The sequence below is a fragment of the Aspergillus pseudotamarii genome, assembly GCF_009193445.1.
Source record: "Aspergillus pseudotamarii strain CBS 117625 unplaced genomic scaffold BDV38scaffold_64, whole genome shotgun sequence".
In the NCBI taxonomy this organism is placed as follows: domain Eukaryota; kingdom Fungi; phylum Ascomycota; class Eurotiomycetes; order Eurotiales; family Aspergillaceae; genus Aspergillus; species Aspergillus pseudotamarii.
Window position 1 is genome coordinate 112,252 of NW_022475078.1, and position 17,444 is coordinate 129,695.

At 51.2% G+C, this 17,444-nt stretch overlaps 9 protein-coding genes across 9 annotated transcripts; 6 read left to right on the top strand and 3 right to left on the bottom strand.

Moving 5' to 3' along the window:
* The first annotated feature begins 184 nt into the window (after positions 1-184).
* On the top strand, positions 185-1,879 carry BDV38DRAFT_182860 (uncharacterized protein). Its single transcript, XM_032052109.1, has one exon. The coding sequence runs from the start codon at positions 453-455 to the stop codon at positions 1,740-1,742; it is 1,290 nt and encodes a 429-aa protein (XP_031909671.1). The 5' UTR covers positions 185-452; the 3' UTR covers positions 1,743-1,879.
* A 1,680-nt stretch (positions 1,880-3,559) lies between these two features.
* BDV38DRAFT_286650 (uncharacterized protein) lies at positions 3,560-4,465 on the top strand (the record flags this gene model as incomplete). The annotated part of the gene is made up of 4 exons (XM_032060717.1): positions 3,560-3,673; positions 3,742-3,811; positions 3,879-4,042; positions 4,106-4,465. 4 exons carry the CDS (start codon positions 3,560-3,562, stop codon positions 4,463-4,465), a joined length of 708 nt encoding a protein of 235 aa, XP_031909672.1.
* Positions 4,466-5,069: 604 nt separating this feature from the next.
* BDV38DRAFT_286651 (uncharacterized protein) lies at positions 5,070-5,438 on the bottom strand (the record flags this gene model as incomplete). The annotated part of the gene is made up of 1 exon (XM_032060718.1): positions 5,070-5,438. One exon carries the CDS (start codon positions 5,436-5,438, stop codon positions 5,070-5,072), a length of 369 nt encoding a protein of 122 aa, XP_031909673.1.
* A 1,118-nt stretch (positions 5,439-6,556) lies between these two features.
* On the top strand, positions 6,557-8,708 carry BDV38DRAFT_296003 (nucleobase cation symporter-1 family protein). Its single transcript, XM_032062832.1, has 5 exons — positions 6,557-6,755; positions 6,850-6,920; positions 6,998-7,234; positions 7,304-8,080; positions 8,157-8,708. Exons 1-5 carry the CDS (start codon positions 6,656-6,658, stop codon positions 8,625-8,627), a joined length of 1,656 nt encoding a protein of 551 aa, XP_031909674.1. The 5' UTR covers positions 6,557-6,655; the 3' UTR covers positions 8,628-8,708.
* A 110-nt stretch (positions 8,709-8,818) lies between these two features.
* BDV38DRAFT_286653 (GFA family protein) lies at positions 8,819-9,403 on the bottom strand (the record flags this gene model as incomplete). Its single annotated transcript, XM_032060719.1, has 3 exons — positions 8,819-8,948; positions 9,000-9,199; positions 9,254-9,403. 3 exons carry the CDS (start codon positions 9,401-9,403, stop codon positions 8,819-8,821), a joined length of 480 nt encoding a protein of 159 aa, XP_031909675.1.
* A 790-nt stretch (positions 9,404-10,193) lies between these two features.
* BDV38DRAFT_296005 (amino acid permease/ SLC12A domain-containing protein) lies at positions 10,194-12,076 on the top strand (the record flags this gene model as incomplete). The annotated part of the gene is made up of 2 exons (XM_032062833.1): positions 10,194-10,746; positions 10,900-12,076. Exons 1-2 carry the CDS (start codon positions 10,268-10,270, stop codon positions 12,074-12,076), a joined length of 1,656 nt encoding a protein of 551 aa, XP_031909676.1. The 5' UTR covers positions 10,194-10,267.
* Positions 12,077-12,649: 573 nt separating this feature from the next.
* On the top strand, positions 12,650-14,467 carry BDV38DRAFT_182894 (uncharacterized protein). The gene has a single exon (XM_032052112.1). It carries the CDS (start codon positions 12,694-12,696, stop codon positions 14,197-14,199), a length of 1,506 nt encoding a protein of 501 aa, XP_031909677.1. The 5' UTR covers positions 12,650-12,693; the 3' UTR covers positions 14,200-14,467.
* Positions 14,468-15,744, top strand: BDV38DRAFT_182893 (uncharacterized protein). Its single transcript, XM_032052111.1, has one exon. It carries the CDS (start codon positions 14,737-14,739, stop codon positions 15,622-15,624), a length of 888 nt encoding a protein of 295 aa, XP_031909678.1. The 5' UTR covers positions 14,468-14,736; the 3' UTR covers positions 15,625-15,744.
* Positions 15,730-17,443, bottom strand: BDV38DRAFT_296007 (putative salicylate hydroxylase; the record flags this gene model as incomplete). Its single annotated transcript, XM_032062834.1, has 6 exons — positions 15,730-16,194; positions 16,253-16,362; positions 16,412-16,490; positions 16,574-16,638; positions 16,703-17,322; positions 17,363-17,443. The coding sequence occupies 6 exons, from the start codon at positions 17,441-17,443 to the stop codon at positions 15,866-15,868; spliced, it is 1,284 nt and encodes a 427-aa protein (XP_031909679.1). The 3' UTR covers positions 15,730-15,865.
* Between the last annotated feature and the right edge of the window lies 1 nt (position 17,444).

Genomic DNA, 17,444 nt, shown 5'->3' on the forward strand with positions numbered 1-17,444 from the left:
ACTACCTAGGCTCGTACCATTTGCTGCTGCGTGTTGCACGGACTCGAATGGTGAGATAGGAGAAATGAGGTCCCAAAAAAGCAGAGCCACTAGCCGACTCCAGAGTAGTTCGTCCATGCCCATGTCCAGCACAGGCCAAGTCTAGCCCTAATACAGCAAAAGAAGTCTTTGATAGCGCACGAGCTAAAGCTTCATGAACTGCTAGACCCTGTCTGGATTGAAACCCTGCCAATCATCATCAGCCTGCGAGCCTCCGACAGGCTTTCACCACCATGCGATGCTACTATGTTACATGAAGCAATCTTAACATCGCTTGGCGAGGTCATGAGGCTCTCGTTGCCTTTGGCCACTGATTCTTCCAGCAGTAGTATTAAAACCATGGGTGCCACTACGACTGTGTCCCAGAAAAGGGGAGGGGACTTTTGCGCAACCATTGCAGGCGGCCATCCAGGATGGCGCCCTCACATTCCTTTACGTTGTTTTTGTCTGTCATTCTTGCCCACCTGTGTTCACTCGCTCTTGCAGTCCCGTGGGTCGTCACGGATTACTACGAACAGGCTATCGTCACTGAATCCCACTACTACACTACCAAGGTCATAACGACGATTCAGGAAGTTTCTCCGACGGCCACTTCCCTCCCCGAAGCCGTATCGACCATCACCTCCATCGGCACCGGATACTATGCAGGAGATGCTACCGTCATCCAAAAGCTGTATCCCACTGGCGTAGGGAAACCCGTCGATGACTACGATTATCCCTACTACTACAGTGATGATCAGCACTACACCATCTTTAAGGTATATCTGACCTACTCAGCCCCGACAGGCTGCGCAACACAATGGACACAGACCACTGCCGTTCCAGTGTCTCCGCCCGTTGTGGTGCAGGATTTACTGCCTCAGACCAGCATGGAAACCTCAGTTTCGGTCGACTCCAGCGTGCCGTTCCAGCCGACCACTTACACCTATGACGTGGTCTATGTCGATCCAACTCAGGTCCCCAGTAGCACTCTCGAATCACTCAGTTACTACAACCGGCCCACCTCCCTGTACACAGGTGCACAGTGCTATTACACAAGTACAGACAGCTCCCGCTATACCGGCGGTTACTACTACGGTTACGGCGACGACTACAACTGGTTCCTTGATGACTACTATATGGGTATCTCTCCGTTGGCCCTCACCCTCATTCTCACTCTAGGCTGGATCGGCCTCTTTCTGATCCTCGGATTTATCGAGGCCTTCGTTCGGTTCCGCCGCTTGATGACTGGCTGGCAAACTCGGCGTGGTCTGCCCGTCTGCTGGTCTCTCACCGTTATCCCAATTAGCCTTCTCCTTCTTTGTTTCTTCCGCAAGGGCTATCGCGCCCGCTCCCAGGCTGACGCGGAGATTCTGAAGAAGCGATGGGATGCCATGGGGTTCTGGACAAAGCTGCGCCTGTTCTTCGTGTGGGGATTTCGATTCAAATACCCACCAATGCTGGGCCCGGCGCCAGCACGCGTGAAGACAAGCAAGCAGCCGGGAAAGAATCCTGGACCCCGCCTACTGACCCCGAGTCCATCGCAGAGTGTGGCGCCGGACTCACGGCAGGGATCTACCACCGCACGTAGTGCTGAGGATCTTGAAATGGCGGAAGCATCCGTGGAACCTTTGCAGCATCCTTCGCAGGCTGCTGTCTCGCCGTCGACTGCATCGGGGGCACTCCCATCTCATCAAGATGACCCGATTGGTCGAGCGCGCTAAGCGACATGCTGGTGTTGTGATGGGATTGTTGGCTAGCCACCATGTCGGGGCTAAACGCGAAGCAGATGTAGCCCGATGACAACTCGAGGCCCCCGTCACCACCTGTCTTTACTTTCTGTACGTCATATAATCCACTACGAGGTCTCCTCTGATCAACTTCCATTGAGCCTTTCACTGAGAAGCTTTCGTTGGACCTTCGATAATGTCTGAATGCCCATGAGTCAATTAATCGAAAGTAGTATATATCACGAAATTAATATCCCATTAAACATATCAGCACCAATAGCAGCCACATTTCAATGGGGAATCAGACGGAAGAGGTCGCCAATGATCATAAATACCCGCACGAGGGAGACAGACTCCAACTCCCGTCTCCATAATTGTGTCTGCATTGAGTAATAAGACTTGGAAACCAGATACAATCATATTTTGTGTGTATACTAGGACCTCGGATCCTCTGCTCTTTCTAGAAGGGCAAGTCGTCAACATCTTCGTTGATGATGTAGGGTTGAACCCCAAAGCCACACTAGCTGTCTCTTAGGTCAGCAGACTGTTACGCCCGGGGCTTCGTTGTCAAGTCTGAGACCAGTTAGTGGACCACACTAGACGGTTTACTAACCTGAAATTGTCCTTTAACTTCCGTCACCAATAGGTTACAGTCGCGGTAGGACGGGAGTCACTATTGGACCGCTGTCGGTGTAGGACTGCTGTCGATACTAGGCTATTATTAGATCAGGAATACAGTCAGTACAAGACTACTGTTAATACTAGACTCAAGTCTAAAAGACCAGACTTATTAAGTATATATACTCAATAGTAGTGGAAGTGAGAGATACTTCGAACATCAAGTACTACTGTTGTGGGAGGAGCTATAAATATCGTCGGTATAATGACATGGTTGCGAGCTCTGATCCATCCATGACTTCTACCAGCATCAGAGAATGGAACACGAAAGGGACGTACTCGCAGAATAGTATGCACGATATGGAGTAAGCCAGCCCGGGTCGGGGAAGCAAATGTGTTGGAAGCAAAGAAAAAACAAAATGAATTGCCTAATCGGGTTCCGGATGGGATCGTCGTTTTCTCCCCGCATATTCTTAATCTAACCGGTCAATTGCCAAGAAGCCTATTTGCTAGAGCAAGTTTGGGTACAATTTATCCACTTATCATTTGCTACCGGAGCTAGTCGTCTGATTTAGTGAGCTAGTTGCATAGTGGGTATATTAATGGTGCATGTCTCTTATAGCTCTCAGTGGATTCTATCTCTCCCTTTCGATGCTTAGTTGTTCACTTACTCGAGGTCTACCCGAACGATATACTTTCACTGCATGGATCCCAAGCAGGATGAGGTGCTAGACGTGGTGCGTATTGAGGATCTGTGACATGTTCATTCAACACACAGCGACCCCAAATCGTTGACGGCCGCGGCAATCAATCAAATGGAATTCAAAGGTACTCAGTTGATGCGGCCATTGACCCGGCAGCAGTTGATACGTAAATTGTATATGCGGATTCCCCCTCTTCTCGGAATCTGCTATTTCTTCTACGTATGGCCACAAGGGCCTTTCCTTCCCTCCCTCTCTCACTCACTCACTCACTCACACACTCTCTCTTATCTCCCTATGTTTTGCTTTCTCTTTTGGATGGCCCACTGATCATAGATTATCAATATGAAGTATGTCGATAAGACGACACTTTCTTACGCAGCGATCTTTGGGATCAAAGAGTCTCTGCATCTCGACTAGCAAGAGCATTCGTGGCTATCGAGCATTTTCTATTTTGGGTGGCTAGCATGGGCTATTCTATTGAATCTGATAATGCAGAAACTTCCACCAGCCTGGTATCTCTGCTTTAACATCTTCATGTTGGGGGCGCTCCTTATGTGCCAGGCCGTATCGAAGAACTTCGCCTCTCTCCGCGCTTCGAGTACTGTCTGGTACATTTGAAGCCTTTGAAGATCCAGCGTTCATGCTGCTCATCTCGACTGACTACTCACGAGGAACAATTGTCACGCATTGCAGCATACTACCTCTGGAATGGCATCGGTGTGACTGGTGGTGGGCTTATTGGTAGGCTTTATCTTCTACTCTCCTTATGTGAGCTCATGGTCAGTTTTTCAATAGACATGATCCGTAGGCTATGGGACTGGTAACATTAAGGGCGCTTTAGAATCCTGGCGTTATATATTCCTCATTGTGGGCGCGGCCTGCTCGTCCTGGGACCTTCTGCTAGCGCTGGTGCTTCCCAATTCTCCCACCACTTTCTGGGGCTTTACTTGTGAGGAGAGACTGATGATTATTGTTCGCGTGCGGCGCAACCAAACCGGTGTGGAGCAGTGAAAAATCAAATGGGATCAAATCAAGGAAGCGTACCTCGACTATAAGACATGGCTGTTCTTCCTGCTTGGAGTTGTCGGCAATATTCCCAATGGCGGAATTTCCAACCCCTTGACCTTGGTGATCGAAGGCCTCGGATTCGGTACCTTCCACACGGCCCTACTCGGTATACCGCAGGGTGTCATCGTGGTGATCTGGATCGTGCTGGGGGCAATTATCGATAACTACCTCCCGAGAAATAGTCGTACGGTGGTCTCCGCTCTATTTATGCTTCCAACCATTGCTGGCAGCCTTAGGTTTCTTCTTGACGCAATACGTTTTCGAGGGAGTGATCACCAATCGAAGGCCAGAGTTGCCACTGTGAAGCCTATGCAGGGCCACATCTAATAGGTACGGTATTGTAAGGTCAGACCGAGGATCGAAATGCCTGAGACGGCGATCAGAAATCCTGGAAGGCCAACAATCAGTCAAAGTTTTTTTTTTTTTTTTTTTTTTTTTTTCAAGCGTTGCGCAGTTCCACCGACATCTCCAGCAGCAGCAGCACTGCTCCGCTCGCCCTTCATGATCTAGTCACTCCCTGGGCCAGCGAGCTGTTCGCCGATAAGGGCTCCAACCAATGAACCCAAGAAACAGAGACCCTGACCGCGCCAGATTCATATCTGTTTTCCAGGGCAATTGGCACAATCGTTGCCAATCCCACCGAAACAATCGCAAAGGTGACGCCATACGCGATTGCCACGAAGACGATATGGGGCACTTGAAGAATCAGAAATGGTTCTAGGACGTGTTGTATGCGAAGCCTAGCATTTCCGGATCTGCGGTGTTGGTGTGAGGTCTCGGGACACGTTAAGATGAAAGCGATCGACTGTACAGCATTCATGATCGTTGTGAGCCACAAGGCCCATCGCCAGCCAGCATAGCACACCACAGGCCCGCCTATCAGAACGCCGATCGGCACCATTTGTGCCCAGATCGCATTCTGGCGACCACGTTATTCTTCCGAAAAAATATCCACCACAATCACGCCGGGAAAGACGAACCCGGCGGGGATGCGGAGGGACTGGAACACACGGGCCGTCATGAGACCCCTTAGGTCTTCGCGAACCCTCCGCCCAGCGCAGCGAAACACAACAAGGTGCTTGTAATCAGGATAGCCTTCATGCAGGTGATCCAGAAACACGGAGCGAGTCCGAGGAAGAGGGCGTGGACGGCGATGGGATATGTCGCTGTTTGAGAAGAGATCCCCAGTTCCTGGGCTACGGCATTGGTTCCGGGGATCAGAATGCTGCTGGTGAAACCGGGATAGACCGCGAGGAACCTGCACTGAATAAAGATCAGGTGCTTGCGAAGCCAGGGACATTCTTAAAGGGCGTTGGGTTAATCTTGTCGTCTTGGACAGCTAGGCGCGACGTGTACATACCATGGGAGTATCTCTCCCGTCTTGCGCTGGAAGGGAACAGCTCTCATCTGGTGGAAAGAGGTAGAGTCGTGGACTTAAGCCAACGCGTGAGCAGATGTCGCGGGCGCGGGAAACGGGAAAATAATAAACAAGACGAAATAACAATCGTACCATTGAGAATTTCTGGGTGATCCGTCGATCGATTGACAAATGGCTTCAATAGTTTCGAGGTGGCAGAAAGAATAGGGTAAGGATCCACCCGTGACCCAGGGATACACAGCGAACCTTCCTAGTTAGGAAGGTGTTCAGCCATCAGGCTTGATTTTATTAGATAAGGATATCATAAATAATTAGTTCCTTATATGCATTAAAGCATTCAACTAACAGTAGAATAGCTTGACGACTGTTGAAGAAAGAATAAAGTTAAACAACGCTCATACTTTTCAAATTAAGAATAGTATTCAGCAGGGAGATTATACTATTATAGTCATTTCATATCAAGATCTAGAGATATATACCCACAGTAGGTTCCTAAAGAGACCGAGCCCCTATATACTTCTTAGTTAGATAGTGACTGAGATAAGTTCCTAGAGATAGAATTGATCAAGGAATTATTCTTCGACACCCTTTTGTCTGGAAATAACTACTATCTTCTGGGGAAAATAGTATTTGGGAAGAGAGGAACAAGAAACATTCGTATATGTAAAATCGATATAAGGAGAGGAAAAAAGAGAGAGGAGGTTTGGGGGGGCTCTCCTTGAGGCTTCACACATGGCCAACGATTGAGTCGTCTCAGAATACACGCCATGACTTGATATCGAAACCATTGTGGGCCAGGACGATCAACACCGGGGCTGAAGAGATTCAACCTCCATCTCCTAAGATTCATATTCTCCCCCCTCAATGGCGGTCTAGGATTTGCTCGAATGGTCCTTGACTTACTCTACTAGCCTCGGTTCTGGGAGCTTTTGATTTAGCTTCCACTACGGTGTCGGCCGCCTGCGGGGGAGACCAAAAATCATTCATGCTGATCTTTGTCTCCATATAATGCGGGGTAGAAATTGACTAACAAGTTGGCACGTATTTCCTGGAGCCCTTATATCTCGTGCCACTGGGTCTCTGTATACATTTCTGTTTCTCCCTCCTCACGGCTTCGAGTCGCTCTATAACATACGACAATGTCACTGATAAAGAAATCCATCAAGGTACTACAGGTGCCGACAGAGCCCGGTCTCACGACGGCGGAGTTGATGTTAACAAATGATGATCTAAGGCCAGGTTAGCATAATCCATGCATTCTCATATATGCTCCCATGAAGAGCGCGTACATCCTGTCAATTGGACACTGATACATGAAGATGATCGCTTCCAGTCGAACCCGAGCGTCGCCAATGGAGATGGCTGAACTTCGTAGCGTTCTGGATTGCCGATTCGTTGAATGTTGTATGTTACTATCTCATAGCCAACCCAGTCAAGGCGACCCACGCATTATTTCTAAGCGTCATCCTTCACTGTACTAGAACACGTGGATGATCACCTCGTCCATGATTGTGGATGGACTCTCCTGGTGGCAGGCCTGGCTCTGCGTCTGGGTCGGCTATACAATATCGGGTATCTTTGTGATTGCCATGGGCCGTATTGCAACCATCTACCACATTCCATTCGCAGTAGCCAACCGAGCATCCTTTGGCATATGGGGTTCCTTTTGGCCGATTCTAAATCGCGCGGCCATGGCGGTCATTTGGTATGGCGTGCAGGTATGTGCTTGGTTGCAGGTCGCCAAAGTTCTTCTCTAACCACTTCCGCAAAACAGACATATCTCGGAGGTATGTTATGTGATTCTTTTCTTTTGCTCGATGATGACGAACTTTGGTGTAGGGCAATGTGTGACTTTGATGATCCAGGCCATTTGGCCCAGCTACGTTAACATCCCAAATCACATCCCGGCCAGTGCAGGCGTCACCACCATGGAGTTCACCAGCTTCTTTCTGTTCTGGCTGGGGTCACTGCCCGCCCTTTGGTTTCCGATCTATAAGATCCGACACCTCTTTACGGTGAAAGCTTACTTTTCACCTGCCTGCGCGATCGCGTTCTTCGTGTGGGCGATTGTGCGTGCTCATGGCATGGGCCCTATCATCCATCAGCCCAATACTGCGCAAGGGAGCGTGTTGGCATGGGCTTTCGTGAAGAGCATTATGAACTGCATTGCCAATTTCGCCGCTTTGATTATCAATAACCCTGACTTTAGCCGATATGCACGCCAGCCGAAGGATGCGGTATGGCCACAATTGATCACGATCCCAGTCGGCTTTGCCGTGACGTCGTTTATTGGGATCGTGGTCACTTCATCCTCATCAGTGATCTTTGGCCAAGCAGTCTGGAATCCTCTCACTCTGCTCGGGATGTTCTTGGAGAACGCCAGTTCGGCAGAACGGTTCGGGGTGTTTGTCATCGCCGCGGGCTTCGCGTTGGCTCAACTAGGAACGAACATTGCAGCCAACTCTGTATCGGCTGGAACAAACCTCTCGGCCTTACTCCCTCGGTTTTGCACCATTCGCCGAGGGGCCTATGTGTGTGCCGCTATTGGTCTCGCTATGTGCCCGGTCAGTCTCCTCCCTCCCGTCTCTCTCGATCCATATATACTGGATGTTACACTAGCATCACTAACAACCCTCATAGTGGAATTTGGTAGCTTCCTCTAACAAATTCACAGTCTACTTGTCATCGTATTCGGTATTTCTCTCGTCGATCGCCGGGGTCATGGTCAGCGACTACTACCTGGTCCGGCGAGGCTACCTTGACATCCAAGCGCTATATAGCGCCGAAAGGCACGGCCCTTACTATGGAACCTGTGGTATCTCCTGGAGGGGCTATACGGCTTACATATGCGGCATCCTGATCAATATCGTTGGGTTTGCTGGCGCCGTTGGCGCAAAAGTACCGGTGGCGGCGGAATATATCTACAACATCAATTATCTGTCAGGGTTCTTGGTGGCTGGTGCGATATACTGGGCCTTGGCAAAGGCTTTCCCCATTCCATGCACTAGTGACACCTGGAACGAGGTACCCTATTGTGGGGAGGCTATGCCTTCTGGAGACAAGGTTATCGCGGAGGCGGAAGAGGTGGAGGATGTAAAAAGAAATGTGTAAGGAGCCTCGCGACATGGTACCGGTGGATGCTATTTTTCGAGCTTTGGATATATGATATAGCACTCGGATCCGTCTTTCGTTGAGACTAAATCGTTCTCAACCGCGGGTGGATCCCGTGATTACGCTCTTGTAATACATCAGCTTTGTATCATGCTATGTAGTCACAGAAAGAAAGAAAGATTCACCATACTTTATTCCTTTGTATCCGAGCTCCCAGTCTCTGTCGGCATTATGTCGTACTGCTGGGCTGACTGGCACCCTGCAAAGTAGCTTGGACGTCGCTTTACGAAAACTTCCAGCCCGGGTTGATAGATTTCGAGGCTTTGCGAATGTCACTAATGTATTGAACTCAATGAAGTCACCGCTGCTTACCCGTTTTCGATGAGCACCGGTCTTATAACGACGTATTGGCGTCCCAGGCTGAAAGGAATCGTGAATACTGTGCACCCACACCGCTTGCAGAAATGCTTTTCCTTCGCATGGCCACTTATAGTCCCGTTTGTGATCGTGTAGCAGGTGAGGAGCGCGTCCGGATCGCGAATGGTAACGTTGGACGAAGCATAGCTTGCGGTCTAGAGCCGTCAGTCTCGGAAACGCAACATCAGGGAGAACTATCGCTGACTCACTATTTGACAGGGTCCTCCGGCTCCAATCGCACAGTCACGGCAATAGCAGCAGAACACATCCTCTGGGAGACCTTTAACGGTGAACCCTACACCTTTGCAAATACACTCTCCGGTATGAACCATACTGTCTTGGTCTTCGTATGTAGACATAGTACTGGCGCGGATGGATAACGAGGTTCCTAACTCCTGGAGAGGCACCTCGTGGAAAAGATCTCGACCATGATGCCAGAGAGCATTCCCCCAAATGATCGCGGTTCGTCATCCCACCGGAGCTGTTGAGAACTTTATTAGGCTCAACAAATGAATTACGCCTGGCTTGCCCGTCTTTCTGATTCCATTCTCTTCCATATACAACATCTGTGAGAGATAGATCAACTGGAGCCGTGTGTGGGTGCTCTCATTTTGATTTCCGCTTTCGGACTAATTAATTTGAACCGGTATCGGGCTAGAAGCCAGTCTAAAGAGTTAGTAGTTTGGAAGAGCTACGGTAGTATTCGTAGCAGATAAGGAAGTGTCTGCATTAGGGTTATGTGGCGCAGTGCCCCAGACGCGGGGTAAAATGCCGCGGTCTCCACCCTGGAAGCCCTAACCGATGTTCCCTCTGGCGACTCGGCGAGCCAGATGTTGCAAACGCAACTCCTGCTCAACGTCTAAAGCGGGGAAGTGAGTGGGTTGTGAGATTAAAGTTGCGGGGAAGAGTTGCCAAGGGATTCAGATCATGCGCAATCTGGGGTTGAGGCAAAGGATTGAAAGCTCTCAGTTCGTGTCGGAAGCCGGAGAGGATAGAGATAGATCAGCGGTCATGACGTCTCGCGGGAAGGAACCCGAGATTGGCAACCATGGAGAGCGATAAGGGTCCAGAGGGAGAGAGCGGACTATATAATCTACAGGGTTGTATCTGCATTCCTCCTCGAAAACCAGATCCCTCATTGATATGCAACCTATCACTAGGTTGCTCACTTGTATTCTTTCCGATTTGCCCCTTGCCCAGTGCGACACCAACCATCGTACAACATGGAGCCCGATCTTGACTTGAAGATGAAGGAGGATCCTCAGCTGGTCGATGCAAATGTCCAAGATGGCCAGATCGACAGCACGGAGGGTCTTCAACGGCGACTCGAGAACCGACATATTCAACTGATCGCCATTGGAGGCTCCATCGGGACAGCCTTGTTCGTCACCATCGGCAATGGCCTGGCAGCAGGTGGTCCAGCCAGTCTGCTCATTGCCTACGTTCTGTACTGTGGTGTGCTCGCATGTATCAACAATTGTCTCTCCGAAATGATTGTCCTCCATCCGGTGTCCGGTGGCTTCATCCGGATCGCAGGCAAATGGGTCGATGACGCTCTCGGTTTCATGGTGGGCTGGAATTTCTTCCTCTACGAAGCACTCATGATCCCCTTCGAGATAACCGCCATCAACCTGATCCTCAGCTACTGGCGAGACGATATTCCGGTCGCCGCAGTCTGTGCGGCGTGTATAGTTCTTTTTGCGTATGACCCCAGAGCAACTATTTCTTATCCTACCCGGCCTTTCCACACTTCCCATAAGCGACTTTTCGTAACGTACTCTGCCGCATATTCTCCCATTTGTGATGTTTATAGGTTCATTAGTCCCTCTGAGAACCCAAGCTGAATATTCCATAGTGCTATCAATGCTCTCGCCGTCGCCGCGTACGGGGAGGCGGAGTTCTGGCTCTCTTCCGGGAAGGTCCTCCTGATCTTCCTGCTCTTTTTCTTTACCTTCGTGACTATGGTTGGGGGGAACCCCGCTCACGATGCGTACGGATTTCGCTATTGGAACGATCCAGGCCCCTTCGCCACGCATCGAACGGCCGGTAGCCTCGGTCGTTTTGAGGGCTTCCTGGCGGCGATCTGGTCTGCTGCTTTCTGCATTGTGGGGCCCGAGTATATCGCGATGGCCGCTGCCGAGTCCAAGCGCCCTCGGATCTTTGTCAAGGCCGCCTTTAAGACCATCTATTGGCGGTTTATCTTATTCTTTGCCCTCGGTGCCCTGTGTGTCGGAATCGTCATCCCGTGGAACGACCCGACGCTGCAAGCCATTCTTGCTGGGGAGAGCAGTGAGAAGGGAGGTGGTGCGTCTCCCTATGTCATCGCCATGTCGAACTTGAAGATCACCATTTTGCCCGACATCGTCAATGCCCTGCTCATCACTTCCGTCTTCTCCGCCGGTAACACTCTCACCTACTGCGCCACTCGTTCCCTCTACGGTTTGTCCCTCGACGGACGGGCCCCGAAAATCTTGAGCAAGACGAAGAATGGTGTCCCGATCTACGCTTTCCTCATCGTCATCTGTTTTCCGTTCCTGTCCTTCCTGCAACTATCGGACAACTCGGCACAAGTCTTGACGTGGTTAGTCAACTTGGTTACAGCCGGTGCCCTCATTGACTATCTGGTCGTATGTATCACATACATCCAGTTCTACCGGGCATGCAACGCGCAAGGCATTGATCGAAAGAGCTTTCCGTACTACGGCTATTTCCAGCCTTACTGCTCCTACATCGGTGCGGTGTGTATGGTCCTGGTCTTGCTCTTCTACGGATATACCGCGTTCGCGCCATGGAGTGTGGAGGTTTTCTTCCAGAATTACACCATGCAGATCCTCGCGCCCATTTTGTATTTCGGATGGAAGTTCGCTCACCGGACAAAGATCCTCCAGCCGAAGGATGTCGACTTGGTTTGGGACCGACCGATTGTGGACTCCTACGAAGCCACGTTCACCAGTCCCGCCCCGGGGTTCTGGACCGAAATGATTCAAATGTTTAGGTTCAAACGAAAGCAGGTAGAACAGGTTGATGCTTGAGAAGGGAGTCTCTTGAGCCGAGACGTATAATGTGGCTACGGAATGGGTCTTGTATTTGTCTCATGTATGAAATTGGCCCTCTTATTGTATCTTGAATAGAATCTTAGACCTCTTCGAATTACAAAGGGTACACCACACCATCCACAACTTAGATTGACAGTTCCTTAATATGAACTTCGTTTCTAAATTGTGGCTACCCAGTGACCACCTAGCCACTAGGAATAATCACCATACAGAATATCTTGGGCGTGAGAAGCATAACCCTACGGAGGATAGAAACGGTTCTAGGTTGGATGGCATTGTTGCGAGAAATGAATAAATCATCACTATTGTCAAACAATACATACCAGTTATACGGATATTACGACGTGGAAACGCACATCAATGACTGAAGTATGTAGACATATGGGATGGATGTATGCATAGACGTATAGACGTATAGACTTGGCTGTGATGTGCTTCAGGTATTCCTTCCGGGTGGTCCCGAGTGCTCCCCGACTTTCCCCGAGCCCGCAGGTCAAAGCTATTGAGACGGGAAAACGTGACCATCAATTAACCTTCCAGACAAGAAGTGCGACCACCACCATCACCACCACCACCAGCACAATTCCTCCGCCATGGGGCTGGCACGCCATAAGACGGCGGTTTCCCGGATCGCCAACAGCATTCGGGGTTTCTACGAACGCAAGGAACCCTTTCGAATCAACCACGGCTCGACCAACAGCACGCGACCGATCCGCCGAGACCGCGAAGTCGATATTGGCGACCTCCGCAATGTATTACACGTTGATCCCACCACGCGAAGGGCCCTCGTCGAGCCCAATGTGCCCATGGACCGACTGGTGGAGGCCACTATGAAATACGGACTGGTGCCGCCGGTCGTGATGGAGTTCCCGGGGATCACCACTGGCGGCGGCTTTGCGGGCACGGCCGGAGAAAGTTCCAGCTTCAAATATGGGTTTTTTGACAAGACGATCCATTCGGTGGAGATGGTCCTGGCCGATGGCAGTGTGGTGAAGGCGTCGGAGAGTGAAAACACAGATCTCTTCCACGGCGCCGCCGGTGCGGTGGGCAGTTTAGGCGTCACCACCCTGATTGAGCTGCAATTGATCGAGGCGAAGAAATTCGTCAAGGCCACATATCATCCACAGCGGAGTGTGAAGGAGTCCGTTCACTCGGTACACGAACATACGCTAAACGACCGGAATCACTATGTCGATGGGATCGTATACGGGCCGGAACACGGGGTGGTGGTCGCGGGCGAGATGACGGACGAGATGCCCTCCGCGGCGCAGGTGCAGACGTTCAGTCATGCCTGGGACCCGTGGTACTATCTCCATGTGCAGGAGAAGACACGAGCGGCTCAGGGCCCTGTCTCGGATTATATCCCGCTGGCCGAGTATCTCTTCCGCTATGATCGCGCCGGCTTCTGGGTGGGACGGTCGGCATTCCAGTACTTCCATTTCCCCTTCAACCGACTCACGCGCTGGTGGCTGGACGACTTCTTACACACCCGGATGCTGTACAAGGCGCTGCATGCCAGCGGGGAGTCGAGTCGGTACATGATTCAGGATCTGGCGCTGCCGTACGCCACAGCCGAGTCCTTCATCAATTATACCAGTGAGAAGTTGGGCATTTGGCCGTTGTGGCTGTGTCCGCTGAAGCAAAGCCCAGCGCCGACGTTCCATCCGCATGAGACCACGGTCAAGGGTGAGAGTGAGGGCTTCACGCCTGGCCAGATGTTGAACATTGGCGTGTGGGGTTTCGGACCCAAGGATCCGGACACGTTTGTCGCCGCCAATCGAGACTTGGAACGGCGATTACGGGAGTTGGGTGGCATGAAGTGGTTCTATGCCCACACCTATTATAGCCAGGAGGAGTTTTGGAAGATGTACGATCGCGACTGGTATGAGGGCTTGCGACGGAAGTATCGGGCGGAGACCCTCCCCAGTGTGTATGATAAAGTGCGCATCGATGTTGAGGCGGATCGGAGGGAGCGCAGCGAGTCGTGGAGTCGCAAACTGCGCGACATCTGGCCCCTGGGTGGGCTTTGGGGCATTCGCAAGGCGATTCAGAGCAAGGACTATTTCATCCATCGCAACTCGGAGTGGAAATGGAAATGAATCATGTATCATATGTAATATAGAACGGCGAACCCGCCATGTCACTCTTAGTTCGATAGACCCCCGTTTTTGGTATATGGAGACAAAAAAGCCTGTCAAATACCCACCTCGCATTCACCTGGACTTCTTCCCCTTTGCACGGCTGTGTGGGTATATCGGTCGGAGGGTATCTGGGACTTTGGAGGATGCCATGGAACTCATCCTCGCGCCGACTAGATTGTAAGTGGTATGTGTGTAAGCCGCATCCTTGTTTTTCTTACTCCTAAGCTGACCACCATTCCTAGAGAAGTGATATCGAAGGAGATCTGACGTGTGTCAGTGGGTCTACCGTCTTCTTCCATACCAATGACATCCACTGCTTTGCAGCCAACGTTATATATAGCAGCAGAGCACTTTTGGACCCCACGTGTTCTCAGGGCGTATAAAGTACACGTGGAAAGGTAGGCGCTGCTCAGTGCCGGGTGTCTCAAGCGGTTGACTGCTATCACTTTGACAGATTCGCTACCTCGTACGTTCTACACCTTGTTTTCACCCACAATGGCCCCTGAGAAGGACGTGGTGATCGTGACCGGCTGTGGAGGCATGGGCATTGCCATTGCGCGCCGCCTGGGCAGCGGCTGCCACATCGTCCTGGCCGACTATTCACAAGACGCCCTCGAGAGGGCGGTCCAAACCCTTCGTGACGAAGGCCACCACGTCGAAGGCGTTCAAACAGATGTAGCTGATATCAGCGCGGTCAAGAGGCTCGCGTTACATGCCGCTGGGCTGGGCGCGATCAGAGTGGTCGCGCACACCGCTGGCGTGGCCATGAATCAAGCTCCTCCCAGTCGAATATACCACGTTAACCTACGTGGCACGGCGAATGTGATCGAGGTGTTCTACCACTTCGCGACCGTCGGGACTTCTTTAGTCGCAATCGCCAGCGCAGCCGGACACCGCATTCAGGGTTCACTCTCCCCGGATTTCGAACGACACCTGGCGACGGCCCCATTGCAAACCTTGCTGCAGCATCCCGACTTCCCTCCAGGCATCTTTGACTCGGAGACCCCGAGGACAGACCAGCAGTCCCGCACGAGCGCGTACGCGATCTCCAAGCGAGGGAATATCCTGCGCGTCCAGGCATCTGCACCCTTGTGGGCGAGGAAAGGTGCCAGGATTAATTCAGTCAGTCCTGGGGTGGTGCAGTCCTTTATGATGAAGGAGGAGCTGGAGGGGCCTGCGGCGTCTATGCTTCGGAGCTCTATTGATCGCACTCCTGCTGGGAGGATGGGGACGACGGCTGACATTGCGAACGCGGTTGCGTTCTTATGTTCAAAGGATGCAGTGTTTGCCACAGGGGGTGATTTATTAGTTGATGGAGGGTTAACGGCCTTGAATATTTGGGGCAATGGAGGGTTGGTATCGTCTTCTAGATCCAACATATAAGTGATCAACCAACGCTCACCCGCGGTGGCCATTGAAATTCTATTCTACCGGCCTACAAACTCTATGTCCATAGAAAAATAAATTTTTGTTTTTTGTGCTTCTTCTCCTCCCCACTCACAAAGGCGTTCAGTGGTCACGACTAATATGAAGGAAACTTGCAGGATATACTTTGAGTCAACGCAGAACAGGCTCGATTGTGTTCACGTCCACCTAGTGAATCGGAAAGCCAACCATTCTGATCCTAACTCTTCCCCAAGAAAGCCTCGAGCTGTTGCCGACTATCCTCGAGAACATCATAACGGAAGTTATGCTCCATGAATTCTGCTGGCGACGTGGGCACATCAACACCTTCTGGCATGTATTGCTGTGCGTGTTCCCGGATTTTCCACGCTTCGTCCTGTCCAACATTGGAGGTGACCTGTATCGCCGACGCGCGCTTGATCCGAACCCTTTCAAATAGTGCGAGACGGTCACGGATCTCATCTGCCGTGGGTTTGGCAGGCAACTGAGTGAAGATCTCACTCAATGCGCCTGCATCCTCAATAGCCTGAGCCCCACCTTGGCCCTGGTCTAAAACACGAGTGTTAGGGAGGATCTTTCATTCCAGGCCTAAGTCAGGAAAACGTACGAGGTAGCATAGGATGCGCTGCGTCCCCAATAAGCACTAGACGGTCACAGCTCCAAGTTGGCACGGGTTCCCGGTACAGAAGTGGCCACCGCTTGATATTGGTCGCCTTCCTTGAGGCATGTTAGCATATGAAAAGGAAGAGTGGCCACCTAACGTTACTTGATAATGTTCAAAATGCTGGGATGGAAGTCGTGGTATTGCGCCAGCACATCATTGACATGGGCGGACCGGTCCCAGGCTATGACTTGGTCGTCAGTCACAATGGGCACAAAATGCAAACATGAAAAAAAAAAAAAAAGAAAGAAAGAAAAAAAGACTGACATTCTTGTTCGTCGCCGTTTGTATATTGATCTGGATGTATTCCCACGAAGTTCTGCACTGAGTTACTGCGCAATGCCATCAGTTGATGCATGAAATGATGCCGGACGGGCAAGCCAAAGGCAGTCCTACTTAGCACATGGATACCAAACCAACCGCCTCACACCCTCCGCAGCCATAATCCGCAAAAGACCATCACCGAAGTGTGGCTCTATATTAGGATCATCTGGCAAATCCTCGGTCGAGAGTAGGAACCGAAACACTGCTGAGCCGGTAGAAACTGGTCGTGTTGCACGGCCATTGACATGTTGGATAGCGGACGTATGGACTCCGTCCGCTGCGACGATGAGATCCGCCCCATGCACAGACCCGTCCGCCAGCGTTACATATCCCTCCGAAGCGTCATATCCAACGACCTTTGAGTTCAAGACGATGTCTGCCGGTAATCCGGGTCCCTCCGGAGTTGTAGCCAGACGGCGTAACTCCGAATGTAGGTCGACTCGATGGGCCAGCAGCCACGGTGCACCATACACTTCCTCACACTTTGAGCAATCCACTTCCGCCAATGGTTTGAGTGAGCTTCCGAGTGCTACAATAGACTGCCGTGCGGTTACCATGCGGGCTAGTTCAACATTGAATCCCCAGTGTGAGAGAACCCGAGCGGCATTTGGGCAGATGTTGATAGCTGCACCAATTTCGTGGAGGAACGAAGATCGTTCAAAGATCTGCCAGACCCGTAGCCGGTGGTTAGCCTGTCTTTAAAATGATCGACAGGAACCGCTTTCCTCTTACCTTGACCTGATGGCCAGCACGACGCAAACCAATCGCAGTCGCGAGACCACCAATACCACCACCAACGATAATGACCTTCATT